This window comes from Protopterus annectens, chromosome 1.part2 (genome assembly GCF_019279795.1).
Source record: "Protopterus annectens isolate FY-2018-M chromosome 1.part2, PAN1.0, whole genome shotgun sequence".
NCBI classification, from domain to species: Eukaryota; Metazoa; Chordata; order Ceratodontiformes; family Protopteridae; genus Protopterus; species Protopterus annectens.
In genome coordinates, this window is record NC_056727.1 from 503,350,658 (window position 1) to 503,369,569 (window position 18,912).

General features: G+C 41.5%; 1 protein-coding gene across 1 annotated transcript in view; it reads right to left on the reverse strand.

Annotated features, from left to right (window-relative positions):
• Positions 1-18,912, reverse strand: part of LOC122789817 (two pore calcium channel protein 1-like) — a 2,103,677-nt gene that overhangs the window by 830,346 nt on the left and 1,254,419 nt on the right. The window contains exon 6 of the mRNA XM_044057259.1: positions 14,986-15,104. Within this exon, the coding sequence (XP_043913194.1) occupies positions 14,986-15,104 (119 nt within the window). The remainder of the gene's footprint in view (positions 1-14,985; positions 15,105-18,912) is intronic.

Here is an 18,912-nt window from a genome sequence, read left to right on the forward strand (position 1 = left end):
CACAGGTGTGGACATGGAAAAAGGGAGCGACACTGATTGTACTAGTCCACTCCTTCGCCTGATGGGAGAACATCTTTTCTACAATGCAGAGGCTAAGAGGGCCAATGATAACCAGAAGACCTAGAGTTCAAAGATGCCATTTCACCCTGTCCTGACACTGAGACTGGGACCAAACTATCAAGAGCATGGGCTCCAAGTGGGAGAGAAGGCCCCAAAACAGGAATCATTGAACCTGACCTTCAGACCCCTGCCTTGACCTGTTTGGTCCCGAGGTTCGCCTGGCTATAACATAACTGGAGTCAAGGAAACCAAGGTAGACATCAGAGTTTAGATCAGCCAGGCCAATGGATCTTATCTAAGGAATGAAAAACAATCTCTGAAGACCTCAGATCTGTAGGGCCCAAGGGAAAAAACAGGGTACAGAAGCCAAAGCTTCAAGGTGAGGACCCAGAGCTAATGGAATGAGGCCTAATTCCATCTGTGCCTGTTAAAAGGATCACATCAACTGCTCCAATTCTATTGTCTTCAAGCTCCCAATTTACTGAGATGACCAAGCCAAGGAAGGCATCGAGGGAGGCTTGTAAGATCACTGACCAGGTAACGGATCCTGCTTATGGATCCGAGTCAGAGAAGCTCAGATCCAAGGAAGAGTTGAAAAGCATTCTGGTGAAAACTCCTGTGGAGTAGAAGGGAAAAAGGTCCACCAAGGAGGAGTCCATCTTGCCAGGAAAGGGCTTGGCACAATAATGTCAGGGAAAGGGTCCTTACCAGCAACCAGAGCCGAAAGAGATCAGCTCTGAGATAATGGAGACAAAGGAGATCAGCCCCATGGCAGGAAATCAAAGGAGATCAGCTCTGAGATTCTGTCTCTGAAGGCAAACAGCTCAGATGAGTTGGAGACGATAGTGAAGCAGACACCATCATGGTAATCAGAGGGTCTTGGGACCTTCTGATCCAGTGTACTAGAAACAGATATGGCAGAAAAGGGGGCCAACCACTTACAATCCCACTTCTTGACTTTGGGGAACTTAGCATCCTGTTTATGACCCGACTTGTCCCTTTGCTAGAGGAGGCTGAAGAAAAGTCACCTAAAGAAAGACAACCCTTCAGCATCAACTTAGCCATCCTTTCATTAATGGTGAGAAAGCCAAAGCTCTCAATAACAGCACAAGGGGACTCATGATGAGCAGCACAGAGGCATCAGATGCATCACTCATCGGTGTCCTGAGATGGAAGTTTATGCCCAATAAGCAAGGCACTTTTTTTTATCCATAATAACTATCTAACTTAACCCTACCTAAACTAATTCTAACACACACAATAAAACACCACAAGAATAGCCCTAATGGCAGGAAAATAATCTACTTAATAAAAAACTAAACCTATCACTAACATAACATGCTAACTGTAACAAACTAACTCACATAACTAGGAAAAAACAACGTAGAGGGTTGCCGTTGCAAATGACTAAAACTGCACTGGCATCTGTGAAAAGGAAAAAAATCCTGCTTCAGAAGTTCCACATTCTGGCGCAACATGAGGGGAAAAGAATCTGGTGTCAAAGTAGCATTATATCCGACTCCACATATCCAGTCTCTATTATCATAAGGTACATGTACGTATTAAAGCACAGACACACACACACACACAAAGTCATGATAAAAATGAAGAGGAGCTAGACACGGTGTACATTCAGCAACTTTTATTTACCTGCACTGATGAAAAAGTCACAACACACACAGACTTGATTAACAATACCTCTCTATTAAATATATAGTTACACTGTCATCACTGTATTTAAAACATATGCTCACACAAGATATACATTGCACATGAAAAGAGGGCATCTCAAGCTAGCAAAAGGAAGAGCTGTCATCACATGTTAGGTATGCGGGCAGAGAATGGGTAGGTCATATACAAAAAAATATCTTTGGGAGCAGAAGGACTAAGTCCAGGAGTAAGTGGTGCTTTAAAATTGGAGATTAAAAGGAGGCACCAACAGATCGACAGCTGCACATGGACCAAACAATTTAAATCCTTGTACAAACAATTAAAGCTAAGAGTTCACTGGAAGATCTAAGCCATTGCGGCAAGTTGGGCCAAGACAAGGCAAGATAGAGGAGATTTAGCTCTGTGGTAACATAACAAATTGTTTCTTCCAAGCCACAAAGACAACTAGTGGCTTAGCATTCCAGGACCCCTATTTCTTTCTAGTCAAATGAGGGCCTAACCAAGGCTGAAATGGACTGGCAAATGAAGACAAAGTCAGATAAAGGAATTATTTCAAAAACTCGAATAACTAAACAGATGTAATGGAGGCCAAAAACTAATCTGTTCTCATGCCATCCTTTTTTTCTTGGATGATTTCAGGTGACCATCTGTTGCTCAACTTCTCCTCATATCACTTCTGACTACTACCCTGGATCTGCCTAATGGGAAGGACAGGAACTGGAAAAGTCATGGTACCACCAATATTATCCTAACAGAGGTAATCATTGGTGGCCTGGAAGGAGGCAAAGTAGCACAACTTGGAACCATCATCACACACACTGTGTCAGAGCTGTTTCTAAGTGCCACTCCTTCCCTAGAGTACTGACATTCTGTGGGAGGCTATGTGGGCACTAGGAAATGGCTTGTGAGGACATGCCCATTCCCATACTTGAATGTCTAAGTTCAGCAGTCTGTACGAGTCTTGGCCTTTACCAAGACTCCAGACATTTACCCTGTCACCACTTTTTCTCTCCCATGCCCCTCCTCCATCAGCTCTGTCAAGTACCCAAACCACAACTCAAACTTGGGTTGCCTGGGTCATAGCTAGGGCTTCATCCTTCTAAGCAAAGAGAGCTTATTATTGCGCTCATGACATACCAAAACTGTGCAACGGTTTTCCTGCCATTGAAAAAATATACCATGCTATAAAGTAAATTAGAAACAATGAAGCAGGATAACTAGAATGATTGCTGGGACGTCTTCAGATACTGGAGGCAAGGGATTTGCTTTTGAAAAAGTAAAGTTGTGTAAAATCTTACCATAACAGTAGATGTCCTTTCCTTCACTGCTGCAGTATTCTGTGGGGATTTCCTGCTGTGGAATCCCAACATTGACGGAGCATACCAAAGCCTACTGTTGTTTAAGGTATTCCAATCATCACACACATGCTCCTCACGTAGTGTAGGGCATAAAGGTGATGTTCGGATGTACCATCCTCAGAACTGATTGCCTCAGTAGGAACAGCAGTCCAAGGAAACCCAAGAGGTAACCAGTATATCCAGGAAGGTAAAGCAACGGGTGGGGGGCTGAAAACTGCAGCAGTTAAGGAAAGGACTTCTACTATTATGGTAAGATTTTACACAACTGTGCTATGTCCTTACATTCACTTCTGCAGCATTTTTTACATTTGGGAGAATGCCAAAGCTCAGGATGAAACTCGGGAGAAGGAAGAACCAGTAGAGCCTTCTAGGAAGCCATGAAAGAAGGCCCTAGTAAAGCCAGCTCTAGCTCTGGAGAGTGCATCCAACTTATAGTACTTGGTAAAAGTATGCACAGAAGTCGAGGCAGCTGCTTCAAGAACAGAATTAGTATCCAACCCCTTGAAAAACGCACCAGAAGAAGACACAGCTCTAGTAGAATGAGCTTCTACAGAAGGAAGACTCTTACCATGAAAAGTATAACAAAAAGAAATAGCCTTTGAAATCCAAGAAGAAATAGCTTGCTTGGATACAGCTAATCCTACAGATCTAGGATGAAAAGAAACAAACAAGTGATCAGATTTTCTAATAGCCTTAGTCATATCCAGATAAAATCTGTGTTGTCTTTTCAAATCCAAAGTATGCAGCACCATCTCTGTCAGATTGCAGACAGGGTAAAAAAGTAAGCAAATGAACAGACTTATTAAGTGACTAACTACCTTAGGAATAAAAGAAGGATTAGTACATGCATGAACACCCTGTTCTTATGCAATATCAAAAAAGGAGGAAAAGCCATAAGGGACTGCAACTCAGGCACCCATCTGGCAGAAGTAAGAGCTAACAAAAGGACCATCTCCCAAGAACAACGCTGCAAGCAAGCTGAAGCAGCAGACTCAAAGGAAGCCTGAGTCAACTTCTCCAAAACAAAACTAAGATCCCAAGGAGGAGGAGCAGGCTTCTAAGGAGGTCTAATGTGAAGGACACCTTTAAGGAATTGTTTAGCCTCAAATCTAGAAGCTAATAAAGGCAGAGAAGTAAAGATAGCAAAGAAGTGGGCCTTAACAGAAGAACAGGCCAAACCAGCATTAAGCAACTCACACGAGTAAGAGAGAACCAAAGGAACATCCACCATAAGTAGGTCCAGGTTATGAGAAAGACACCAAACAGAAAACCTCTTACATTTGGTAAGTACAGTTTCCTAGTAATAGGTTTCCTCACCTCCTGCAAGACCTTCAGCACATCCGCAGAAAAAAAGTATCTAGGTGGACTCAAAATCCTGTCATCCACAGTGTCAGTTAAAGAGTGGATAGATTGGGAGGGATGAGAGATCCCTTGTCTTGTGTGAGTAGATCCACCCTGTGAGGTAACTTGTGATGACTGCCCTTGGCTAAATGCACAAGAAGAGGGAACCAATGCTGTCTCAGCCAAAAAGGGGTCACCAACAAGATTTTGGGAGTGTCCTGCTGAATTCTGAATAGGACTTTTGGAATGAGAGGAAGGGTAGGGAATGTATACAGAAACATCCCCTTCCAAGAAAAAGAGAGGGCATCCACTTTCCACTTGGGACTCCGGCACAAAATAGAGGAAGTTGTCTGTTCACAGAGGAGACAAATAGATCTATTTGAGGAGTACCCCACTGGTGGACAATGTCACTGGACAACAAAATTTCATACCAGATGTGCCAACCTGTAAAGAAGATAAGATTTTATTCCTCCCTATTTTATATACTACAATACTGTGGTATTGTCTGTGAATACCTTCAGAGGCCCTGGAGAGAAAAGAGGATGAAAAGCCTGAAGAGCCAGTAGAAGAGCACTCATCTTTTTGACACTGATGTGCTCCTTCTGCTGAAGAGACAACCAAACCCACTGTACTTTCAGGAAGCCAAAAGTTGCTCCCCATCCCACGTCTGAAGCATCTGTGAACAATTCCTGAAAAAGAGGGGGATGAAAAGGGAGCCTTGGATTTAGAGACAACTGCTGGATCAACCATTGAAGTTCCTTCTTGAGACAAGGAAGAGGAGGAATGACAAAATCTAGAGGATGTGCATACTGAAGCCAAACTGACTTCAGAAACAACTGAAACTTTCTCATGTGGAGTTTTGCCTGAGGGAACATAGGAATGGTGGATGCCATGAAATGCAGAGCTCTCACAGCTCTCAGAAACTCCCTGGGATGGATTGGAATATGAAGATAAGCATCCTTGAGCTCCAGATACACCATACAGGCCTGAGGAAGCAAAAGAGAAAAACAGTCTAAAGGGATAGCATCCGAAAGTGGGTACCTTCAAAAAAGTGTTTAGATGAGGGAGGTCTGGAATTGGTCTCCCAAGTACCCTCTTTTCTGGGTATTAGAAACATTCTTGAGAAAAAACCCTTCCCCCTTTGGGACACGGGTACCTCTTGAATAGCACACTGAGTTATAAGGTCTCCAAGAACCTCTTGGGGAAAAAAATGAAGATGCTCTTGAGGAGGCTGAGGAACGCCCATAAAAGCAGAACAGGATTACCACACCATGAAATACCCCTGGCAAATAATGGACAAAACCCAAGAATTCTAAGTAATCTGAAGGCAAACACAAACAGACTGAGAAAGGTGGAAAGAGGAATATTACCAGGAAGAGACAGACACTCATACAGAATCTGGTTTATCAGGAAAGGAAGACTTCTGACTCCCTGAAGTCTGAGTAGCCTTAGAAGGAGAAGCCCGCTTGCCACTCCTCTTGCCCTTAGTAGGAGTGCCAGATTGCCTGTGAACAAAGATTGGCTTATTGGGATAGTTTCTCTGAAATGTAGGTACAGGAGAGACAAACATGTTTGAGTTCCTGTAAGGCCTTCCCCTTATTCTGTAGGGACTTAAACAAACCAGCAGCTGCCTCCCCAAACAAATATTTATTGCCAAGAGGAGCATCCATCAACTCAGCCTTGATATCATCAGGTAAAGGTTGAAGCCTAAGCCAAGAGTACCTTCTCATCATTGAACCAAAAGCAGCAGCCGTAGAAGAAGCATCTGCTACATCATAGCTACACTTGACAGAATGATGAACCACTTGATAGGAAGTCAATAACAGGGAAAGAGTAGAAGTTTTACCATCAGAATCAGGGAGATCAGAAATAAAATGACAAGCCTGAGAAAGGAGAGCCAACACATACCTAGAGATATGGGTCTGACAGTCAATAGCCCTAAAACTCAGGTAGCTGAGGTGTAAATCTTCTTAGCTCACCTTTCCATGGTTCTACTGTCTTTATCAGAAGGCAATAACTTGGGCGAAGGATGCAATTGAGAGGGCTTGTCACAGGCTACAGACACCACTGAGGGGTCAAGCAGCAGGACATTTGTACAAAATGTTGCAACCCTCAGGCACACTATAAAACCTATCAGCCTTCTTGGGAGCAGGGGGCAAAGAATCATGAGCTTTAGAGGCATTGGAAAAAACATCCAACAAAGCAGCCAAAACAGGAGGAATAGCAGAAGGTTTTGGAGATTCCACCTGTAACAACTCCTAGTACCTCTTGTGAATTTCAGGGACCTGAGCACAATCCCATTTAAAAAATTCCATCATCCTGGTGATTGTATCCCCAAATGAAATTTCTTCAAAGGGAGCATCAGGACTATTAGATTCCTCTTCCTGTGACCCATAGTCTAAAGGAGAAGGAATTTGGAAAGAGTAAGCAAGGGATTCCTCATCAGAATATGACTCCTCCTCAGAGGAATCTTGTTCCCTGTGCCATTTAAGGGGAGTAGAGGACCAAGGGGGCACTGAAACAGAAACTCCTTGAGGGGGCTTTAATGCCATCAAGGCATTAAAAAACCCAGAGTAAAGGCTTGCTGCTCACTCTGTGGATCCCTAGGAGCAGGAGAAACATGTTTAGTTTTTTGTTTCTTTAAAGGAACATCTGCCCTATAAAACATAGAAGACGCTGACCCAGGACTGCATTCAATAACCATAGTAGAAACTTCTTCCCTAACTAAAATCTGCAGAACACCCCTAGGCCCCTTGGAAGTAATCAACCGTGGTTCCCCATGAACATCTAAAATGGACACCTCCAAAGCCTCATCAGACGTGCTGCAAGCAGGATACTCTCTGGACTACAACCTGGTCATGGCAGAGGAATCCAACAACAAAGCCAGGTAAGTCTCCTGGTTCTCACCAACCATGGCAGAAACACCTGGTGGAGGCTTGACAAATGAATATTCCGGTCTAAACTTTTTAACCTTCTTCTTCTTTAAAGGCTGACCCTCGAGGTGGGAAGTTCCTTCCATTGTATCTTTAGTGATACCCTTAAGTCACTGGTTCTCAAGATACAAAGAAAGGGAAGAAAGAGTACTAAGGGTTTTCGATATAAAAGTCTGACAAACTGAACAGGTTGTAGGATCGTGAGAAGCTCCTAGGCAAAAAAGACACTTACCGTGCAAGACTTTATGGGGAATCTGTCTCCCACACTGGCATTTACTCTTCCTGGATGACATTAACCCCCCCAGAGCAACAAAAACCCAAAGAAAAAAAAACTTAATGGGGTACTTATCTGCAACAGCTCAGTATAAGCAAAACAAGCCATATGCATTCAACCAGTGAACAATGATGCATTCAAACTGGCAGAAATTATGCAGGCATTCAGATCAATGATGTGGAGATGCATTCAGACTAGTGACAAAGAAGTTCTGAGGATGGTATGCCTGGACATACCTTCGTGCCCAATGCTACGTGAGGAGCATGTGTGTGATGTTTGGTGTACCTTACAGCAACAGTAGGCTTTGATATGCTGGCTGACGTTGAGCTTCCACGGCAGGGAATCCTCAAACAAAGTATACCACAGCAGTGAATGTAAGGACATCTTCCAAATTCATCTTCCAAGTTTGTAACAATGAGAACTTTATATGGAAGTTGAAAGAAATACAAAAGAATAATTTTCAAGAAGAAACAGAAGTCAGACTGCGGAAATTAGAGGCATGAATTGCTTTCATCCTCATATAATCTTATACCTTTGAACTGAGTGATGCCACATGCTCAGAAATTCCGAACAAAATCTGAATTGTACACTTAGACAATATCATGGAATGATCAAGTTCTCTATTTTGCTCACAAGAACTAAAAATACTGTCAAGAGCAGAACTAGAACCTGTAGACTTTCAATGGCCCGACAAGCATATTGAATCCCTCAGCTGTGAAGCACTGTGGACAGTGTTTCCTCGGTTGGCTATCCAGGATTTCTCCATAACTAGATAGCCAAGGTATTCTCAATGATAGTTTATCAAATGAAATTACCATCTGAGCTGGGGTTAAACAAGGTTCTACCAGTGATCCAAACTCTTTTTCCATCTTCCTAACAGTAATATTCTGTCCAAGTAGAGATCATAATTATGACCACTTAAATGCACAGATAACCTCAATAAGTCTGCTGCAGCCATGATAGGAAAGTCTCCAAGCCACACACAGGATGGCAGACTGCAGAATCAGTTACACAGGTGAAAAAAAGAAGTTGACCGATTGTGTAGGACAGTGGACATTAGACATTACATCTACCACACTCTGATGCCATGCAGCACCCATTCCATGGATGACTGTACTTGGGTTTTCAGATCTATCTATGTAGGAAGGTTTATAGGTTCATAGGTTCATACTAGGCTATCTGCCCTAGGGCATTTATAAGCCTAGCCCTTAGGATGAGAATACTATACCCATTAGTTTGTTGTGCCTCTGTCCAGCAGTGACACAGAGATGATTCCCGGGGTAAACCTACGATCTCCCATCCACTCGTCAAGATTTCTCTTGAACAGAGTCAGTGAGGGGCTCTACCTCACATAGACTGGGATTCTGTTCCATAGTGTAGGGAGTCTCTGGGTGATGAATCTGTCCCTCCAGCACATCCTATTTATATCCGTGTTGAGGTTTAAGTCTCTTGCTCTTGTGGCTCTGGTGGATTTGGATTTTTTGAGGTGGAGCATGTCCATTCATTCCGGGTTGGACATGGCCTTGTATGTCAGGCACAGATCACCTCTGAGCAGACGGTATGCGACTGAATAGAGCTGGAGTTTCTTCAGTCGGGCATCGTATGACATATGTTTGAGCCCCTTTATCCTTTTGGTGAGGAACTTTTGGGGTCTTTCCAACTGCTGCAGGTGTCGGGTAAGGTACATTCGAATGGGGCGTTGTACTCAATCATTGGTCTGATAAGTGAAGAGTACAGGGGTACAATGACCTCTCCTGATCTGGATGTGAATCCCTTCATGATCAGGTGGGCAATGTAGAAGGTCTTCCTAACCACTTTGTCAATGTGAGTGTCAAAAGAGAGGTTACTGTCAACTTGGGTCCCCAGGTCCCTGATAACTTCTTCCGTGTTTAATGGATTACCACCTATGTGGTAATTAGGGGTTACCTTGTTTTTCCCAAAGGGTATGACTATACATTTTTGGCATTTAGCTTAAGGCCATGGCTCTGGCACCAGTTATCCATTTCTATGAGACCTCTCTGGAGGATGTCTGTGTCTGATGGAGTGTCAATTATGGTGCCCAGTTTGCAGTCATCTGCAAATTTTGTCAGCCACAATCCCCTATGTTTGCCTGCACTTCAGAAAAATAAATGCCGAACAAGAGGGGGCCCAGGACTGAGTCCTGTGGGACACCGCCGTGACCGGCTTAGAGTCTGTCATGGCACCAGCAACTCTAACCCTGTGTGTTCTGTCCTTGAGCCAGTATGCAACCCATCTTGTGACATATGGGTTTACATCTAAGCTGGTGAGCTTTTCTATGATGCCCGAGTGGGGTATTGTGTCAACGCTTTTGCTAGGTCAAGGTAGGCTGTGTGAACTGCCTTATCCTCATCAATGGCCTTAGTGACTGTTTCAAAAGTCGACCAAGTTCAAGAGGCAGGATCTGCCCTTGACAAAGCCAAATTGGGTAGGATCCAGTGTCTGTAGGTCCCCAATGTCTTTATTTATGAGTTCCATTATGATCCTCTCCATAGCTTTGCAGACAAGGCTCATCAAGCTTATGGGGCGGTAATTTCCAGGGTCCGTAGAAGCACCGCCTTTGTGGAGTGGGACCACAGTTGCCGTACGCCATTCTTTGGGTACGTATCCTGTAGTAAGGCTAAGATTAAACAGCAGCCTTATGTGTGGGTTTAGTTCCTCATTGAGTTCGTGTAGCACACAGCCGGGGACACCATCCGGTCCCATTGATGCTGTGTTTTTTTGCTTTAGAGAGAGCAGCTCTCACCTGGGCATCTGAGATGTTTGGGAGGCTAGACTCTGGTGGGATAGATATTTTTCCTTTTGGGGAGAAATTTGCACTGAACCTGCCTGCCAGTATGTTGGCAATGTCTGTGGGTTCAGTGATTTTTTATCATTTTGGACTAATTCTGAGCATATCTGGGAGTTTCCACCCAGGTTTCTAACATAGCTAAAGAAGGCCTTATGATTGTCTTTTGTGTCATTAGCGATTTTTCTCTCAAAGTTGGCCTTGGATGATTTTATGAGTGATCGTAGTTTTTGCTAGTATTGATCAGAGATGCCTTCCCTTTTAGGGATTTTGCTCTGTCATGTAGTAGCTTTCTCCTCTTGTTGTAGAGTTTGTTCATGGCTGGGGTCCACCAGACCGGCCTGCCTTTGGTGGAAAGGGTCTTGATTTTATTAGGGATTGCTTGATCCATACATTCCTGGAGGTGCTCGTAGAAGGTATTTGTAAGGTTTTCAGCTTCGTGGGTCGTGGTTTCCACTGGCTCGGGGCCTTGAAGGATACCAATCCAGTCTTAAGAAGTGTGAAGTTTGCTTTTGAGAAGTTCTTCACTGTGGTCTTTTGCTGGGGTGGGGTAGGATGTGGATCTCCAATGAGATTAATTTATGGTCTGATCTCACCAATGAGGGATATACTTCCGGTGTGGAGCATTTTGACACCATGTTTGTGATGATCAGGTCTAGTATATTTTCTCCTCTTGTGGGAATGGTGACTAGTTGTTCCATAGCATTTGAGTTTATGAACTCCAGGAACCTTTGGGCTAGGGTGTTGGGGCTTGAGTAATGTTCCCAGTCTATGTTTGGGCAGTTGAAGTCACCCAATATGATGGTGTTTGGAGAGACATTCATACTCTCCAGTGTCTTCAGGAAGGCTGTGTGGGTTTCCTGAGTTTAATAAGGTGGTCTGTAGTATGCTACAAACTGTAGGGCAGTTTTACCTATGGTTAATTGCACCTGGATGGTCTCCGATGCTTCGTGCGTTGCCACTAACCTGGAGGTGTGGGTATCCTTTATGAATATGGATACTCCCCCTCCTTTTGTAGTTCAGTCCGGATTTTGGGGCCGGAACGCATGATATGAGGTATAACCTGATAGTGCTGGGGTGCTCTCAGGAGCCTTGAACCAGGTTTCAGTCACAGCACAGACATCGATGTTCTCCATACTGAGGAGGGCTTCGAAGGCGGGCATCATGAGGTTTAGACTTCTGGCATTGAGCAGTATTACCCTTAGTTTTTCTCCATTTTTGTTTTCTAGGGCGGTAGGTTTATCATTTGAGCCTTGCCTAAAAAAGGCACTATGGGGGTGGCAAGAGCCTTTGCCAATATCTGGAAGCCCAGGGGTGACAGGTGCAAGCCGTCCCTTGCAAAGCAGCGTGGCTTGTCAAGCATGTCATCCCAGGTAGACAGACATTGGATCCCCTTAGAATGACACCAGTAATTAAGCCAATTATTAAAGCTGATCATTTTGTCTCTGTATTGTGGCATCATTCTTGGTGAGGGTAGGATACTGCTCAGGGTCAGGGTCATACCGGCCTGGGCTACATAATCTGAGAGCTCCTCTATGTCTCTTTTCATGTAGTCCAGGGAGGTAGGTCTCAGGTCGTTCACACCGGCATGGACAATGACTGAGTCATACTTGTACTTGCTGTGGAGTGACTGGAGTGCTTGCGTTATGTGGCGGATTCTAGCGCCCGACAGGCAGCTTACTGTGATCTTTTCCTTGTTCAGTCTGGTGAGTGGGACGTCAGTGTGTCTGACTATGGAGTCACCTATAACAAGTGTGTCTGGCATTGTGTTTGGCCTTCAGGGCTGTGACTGTTTAGCACACTGACTTTGAGAACTATGTGTTGCATGTCTTATGTCTTGAGGTGGCAGTTGCTTGGGTGTCTGCTTTGGAGGCCTCTGTAGTTTTGGTAGACTTTTGATCAGTGCCTCCGAGTATGTCTTTGTGTGTTCATGTGTTTGTTTTGCAGTTGTGATAGTTCTATGTGAAACTGGGTTTGTGGTGTGCGTGGTTTCCTTCTCCTCCTGTCTGGTCTTGCCAGTCGTGAGTTGAGAGAGCTCAGCCTCCAGTTTGGCTATATAGTTGCATCTCTCACAAGTATTTGTGTTTTGTGGGAGAAGGAGTGGGTTGTCTGTGTACATGAGGCAATTGTAACATTGCCTCAAGATGCCCAGATTCACCAGCTGAACAGGAGAGGACGCTAGCAACTGACCCTTCGACATGCTAGAAAAAGTGAAAAAGTTTGCTGTGTAACTGAGTCAGAAGGGACCTATAGGGAAATGGGTACTCAAGGGGATTCTAGGCTAATGTAGTACTTTGTTTAGTATATAAGTACTTTACCTATATAAAAATGCTTTAGGAACAAGTGCTGAGCTTTTGAGATAGAGAATAGACTGTTTAGATTGCAAGTGAGAAGTTCTAAGGGAAAAATTGAAGAGCAGACTTTACGGAGCCAGAAATAGTTTAACCGGCGCTGCCCGATGGTGCTCTATGGGCAACTCCGTGCTAAATCATGCAAAAGCGCGCTAAAGCGGGCTTTATAGCAGGGGGTTGAAAAGAGCTAGGAATTGACCCAAAATGGCCAATAGACTACAAGTTTCTGGCTGGAACCACTGCTCTAGGGACAAATAGGCTGCTCAGTGCTCCCCACTCCCACTGGTGAACAAAGAAGCTTCCCTTTATCCAAATAGGATATGGAATAGCACAGGAACCAAGCCAAAGCCCAGAGATCAGCAAAGTCTGAAGACTGGACTATTCTAGTTCAGTAAGGCGGGAAAATTTTTTTTTTTTTTTTTTTTTTTGCAGAAAACAGAGGAAAAACAGACAGTAAATGCTATAAATGCTTTTAAACGGCTAGCGCACTTGAGTGTGTTAGCCTACAGGTAAAATTAAGCAACAAATAACTTTTTTAAAAGTGCAAAACAGTTAATCAACACAAAAACAGTTTAAATAGAATGCAGAGCTGTATAAACTGGAGAAAATGCAGTCGCTAAGCAGTAAATAATCAAAAAGCCAGAAAAAATACTTAAATCAGGAAAAAGTCACTCTTTTGCTCTCTGCTGCTTGTAGAACTCTGCAGGACACCACGAGGAGCTGTGCTGAGTTGAATACAAGCGAAAAAGCGCACTAAAGCAGGCTTTATTACAGGGGGCTGAAAAGAGCTAGGAATTGACCCAAAATGGCCAATAGACTACAAGTTTCTGGCTGGAACCACTCCTCTAGGGACAAATAGGCCGCTCAGTGCTCCCCACTCCCACTGGTGAACAAAGACGCTTCCTTTTATCCAAATAAGGATATGGAAATAGCACAGGAACCAAGACAAAGCCCAGAGATCAGCAAACTCTGAAGACTGGACTATTCTAGTTCAGTAAGGTGGGAAAACAAGTTTTTTTTTTTTTTTTTTTTTTTTATGAGTCACAATCAGTTGTGAAATAATACAGCCTAACTATGGCTGGCATTTCGTAAACTAAATCCCTTAATTTTGAAAATTCTTAACCAGACCTTTTTTATTTAGTGGAAATATGCATCCAGCCAGTGAGATGGGATGTTCTCAAAATTGAATAAGGTTAAACACATAGCTTTACAATAAACCTTCTGATCATGCTTTAGTTATAAATATGAATACAGTTTCTTAACCAGGAATATTTGAAAATTGCTGGAGAGGCCTGAATAAACCAAGCCAATTTCAGAATTCTGAATGTAGTGCTTTGACCGAGAGTCAGACATTATTGATATGTCAAACGTGCTAAAACTGATGTGCATCCACATGGGGAAGTTTCTGACACAAAGGTCCACAAACAAAGACCTACACACCCCAGTATGGGTGCTCAAAATGTCAGCTGATGGTGATGACCTTAATAAATACACCACTGAGAGGAAAAACTGTGAATCTTAAGTTTTTTGTTCCCTAATACATATTTGCAGAAATCTTTGTATGTAACTGCCATGCTGGGTGACCTGCCTCACTGTATGTAAAGGACTAGAAATTGAATAGTAATATAATAAATCTGATAGTCTGACCTCACTATGCCTTGAAAGATCTCTGCTATTTGTGTAAATATATCCTCCATAATACACATTTAAAGGGTGGTAATAGCGGTAGAAAAATCAGCAAAAATGGAAAAGACTTAAACAAGATAACAAGCAGTGAAGCATAAATCTTAAAGGGGCAAGGGGAAGTGAGGGAGAAAGAAATTAAAGAGGAGAGTGGGACAGAAAAATGCTGTTTACTTTGACACATTACAGTGGAGGATACAAAAGCAAATAACCAAAGGTGGGTCGGTGTCAGTGGCTAGCCAATGGAACCTAATGAAGGGCAATAGTTTTAACCAGGAGAAAAACACAGAACAAAACAGAAAGAAATGTACATGTGTGGTGGAGGCAGGGGAGAACAAGACATTACAGAAGGTTTATGACAGCACGAGTAAAGCTGAAGCAAACAGGAAAGGAAAAAATTAAGAAATACTGTAAAGCAAAGGGCATATGCAGACCACGAGAATAATCCACTACAAACAGGGCAGAAGGCGGATATACAAAGACAGATAACCGATACAACTGTGCTCACCTTTTTTTAAACAGCTTCATTCCCAGTAGAGAAAACATCAGTACAGTAAACATAAATAACAGGAAAACGTACATAATCTCAGGCAACGTATTTCTAATACTTCGGAAGGCTCTCCGTATCTGAAAACAAAAATGATACAATATTTACTTGACACAGAGTTCAGTGAACAGCAAACTATATTAGAGAAAATATTGTTCCCAAGGACATGGTTTACTTTTATCTATTAATGACAACCAAAACAAACATGAGAGTAAGAAACGGATACCAAAGTACTCAACAGGCTGTCAATATCCTACCCAAGTACTTATCACCATTCAAAGTCATAAATAAAACTAATATTTTTAATTCTGTATTTACACACTCCTCATCCCTCCCACACATAATTCCTCCAAAACTGCTGTAATATAACTTTGCCACCTGCCTTTTGGAACTTGCCAGATTTATACTAAGCGAATTCAATGATAACCTCTCCCCAGGAGTAAAATGTAGTTTCCATTTGTTTATATTTCATTATTTTTGCCATCTATTAACTTTTTCTTTGTCATGTCTTGCAGGTTACACTTTTTGAAATCAAGTTCTTACTATTATATGGAAGGCAAAAGTCATGCAATCATTTTATTTACAGTTATTTTCTTCTGCATGCAACACTTTCTTTACACGCATTTCAAAACTATATCTAGTACAGAATCTTTTTTTTTATAAAATAACTTTTTATTGACTTGTGCATCAAGCATTCACAGTAAACCTAGATTTACATGATATTAGACATATTGCTGAATGCATCAGGTTTTCAAGTATCATAAAAAAACAATTTTTTTTCACTACAAACTAATTACCAACTATGTACATTATTTACAATAATGCTGCCAAGTCTAATACATAATCTAAATTTGTAATGCAATGAATAATAGCAAATGCTGGCTTTACAACAAATGTACTGAAGGTTCTATGTGGCTCAAGTCTAAATTGTCCAATTATAAATTTTCACACAAAGATTAAAAGAAAGTTATTTATGCTGGATCACTGTATCATTATATAGTCTTACACTGTGTAACACATTTGAAACCAATTCTCCAGTGGCACTCAGTTTCTTTCTGAAATTCCTCTTCTCAAATTCTTCCACTGCTGTTTCCTCAGCTTTTGTCCCTCAGTAGGACCCCTTTTCTTCTCTTATTTACTTTCTCCGTAGTTATCAGCCATCTCCTGATTTTCTTTTCACCTACACATTCACACTTGCTCCACAGTCATGATTCTCTCTCTTATTCTTCAGAAATGTACTGCATTACACTTTCATACGCCTGTCAGTTACCTTTTTTGTAACTTTATCTGCACTTTGCGCAGTTACACTGAATTAACTTCTTAAAAAGACATTTTTCTGATAAAAATATACCAATTTATTTTAGCATTCTGTCTCATGCTATATCCAAAACACATAAAACTTCTAAACATCCTCCAGGAAGGACATGTGTAGTATGCAATAATTGCTTTTTGGAACATTTGACAAGAACACTAAATAATGTTTTGTATCCATTTTAAGAAATTATCTTGCATACAAGATTAGTTTTGATTTATTTCAAAACTGGAATTGTGATGTAAATGATTTGTGTGGAAACATTTGTCATAGACTTGGCTCAGATGCTCTATAATCAATCAATGGAGTTGCACCACAAAGTGACTATGATTGTGAAGTTACTTCAATTTTCTTTAAACATAATTACGTTTTACTGAATCGGCACTATTATTTACAGTCAAACAGGTACAATGATAAGAGCAGGATATTTATGGGTGACAATGAAAGACAATGATTCTGAAGTAATAGCACATTGTCATTTTACTGAAAAATGTCAGTATTTATAGTTAAAGGAAATATGTTTACAGGTTACCTTATACAAATATAATTAGTATAGACTTTTCTTATAATACATCTAGAACAGCTGTGATTTTAGCTACAGCATTACTCATTAAACAGGGTACAATGGACTAAGCAAACATTTAATAAAGAATCAGCATTTCATAATTCTTAAAATGCAAACAGCGGCATCCCCAAAATTTGGTTTCTTCAAGTTCTAAGGACAAAAAGATTTGTATCAAGTGGAAAGCATTTCAAACAGGAGGTGGAATATATTTGTAAGAAGCTGTATGCAAAAAGTTATTACAAATAATTGCTAAAGAGATGGTCAGAAAATACCTGACAGATGATGAAAATTATGGTAATAAACAAAGATAAAAATATTCAAAGGGAAGATATAAAGAAAAGTTGTCAGAGAATAATGGTTCTATACGCATTATTGCATTTTCTGTTTGCACTCATAAGATGTTGGAAATTCACTACAAGCATATGCAGAATTATGATGAAAATCTGAAATGGTTGTTATCAGACATTTAAATATGCATTTACAGGAAGTAGTAATTTAATGTGTAGATTTGTGCATAGTTTTATTAGTTCTGAAAACCAGTGGCATAGTACAGAAAGCAAATTAAAGGTATACAACCATTCAGTGTGTCTCATTATATGACACAATGACTCCTGTATAATAAATGGAGTGGTGTTTATTTACTGTGTACAAAGAGGTTATGTACTTACCATAATGTTCCATCTGTGTTGCCCTTTTTCATTCTTCCCTAGCCTGTGGATTTCGGATCTAACTCAGCCACTTTCAACAGCTTAAGCTCCGAAGCTCGGGCTCCTCTCCTACCCATAATGCCTCATCCCCCTGATTACCTGAGACTGAGTTTGCTGCTACCATATTTCCAAGGTATATACAAAAATGTACATAAATTCTGAAAATTACTAAAAAAGAGTAGAGAAAGAACAGGGGCTCAACAAGGAACAGAGGTTTCTATAAGCATATCCATCAGGTCATTCACTAGATGGACAAAGGGAAGGCCGAGGAAAAATGAAAAAGACACAGATGGAATGTTATGTTAAGTACATATCTTCTTTATCTGATGTTGTTATTTTCATTCTTCCTCGACTTGTGGGACAGAGTCCCTAGCTACAATAATCCAGGGTGGCCTTTATGGAAGGATATTCCTGAGCACTGTTGGGAGGGTGGCCTAATGGTTAAGGTGTTTGCCTTGCAAACACAAGGTGCAGAGTTTGATCTCACAAGGGATAATTAGCTAGGCTTAAAATGGCTCGCAAGGGCAGTTAGCTTAGTATGAATCTATGAACCTATGAACCACTGCAGAATGAAAAGCAGCTCTATTTCTAGACACAATACCCAGTTTGTAGTGGGAAATGAAGGTGTGAGAATATGACCATGAGGCAGCTGAACAAACAACATCAATCGAAACTTTTGCCCAAAACGCTTGAGAAGTTGTCATTGATCTAGTACAGTGGGTGAGCCTTGATTTGCTGAGGTTTGGATTCACACACAAACAAAATGCAGTCCCTTAACCATTTAGCTAAGGTAGTATTAGGTTCATAGGTAGGTACTAGGCTATAAGCCTAGCCAAACGGTATTCCTGGCTTTTGCCATCCAAGAGAATTATTTTCCTGTGCCCCTGTCAAGCAGAGCCACAGAAGTGATCCCCGGTGTGAATTTCCTACCTCCCATCCAATCATCAAGATTTTTCTTGAAGAGTGCTAATGGCAACTGGTTTACCCTTTTTGACATCCAAAAAAAAATAAAAAGCTGATCAGATTTTCTGAAAGATTTAATTCTCTCTAGATAAAAATGCAACTACTTATGAACATCCAACAAATGAAGAGTATATTCCCCTTTGTTTTGGAAATTGGGAAAAAAGGCTGGTAAGTTGATAGATTGGTTAATGTTTTCTGTCACAGCTTTGGGTAGAAAGGATGGGTTGGGTATGTAACATTACTCTGTCCTTATGAAAAATTAAATAGGAATATTTGGAGGACAAATCTTGCAATGTAGATACTCTTCCTGCAGAAGTGATAGCAACAACAAAATCAGTCTT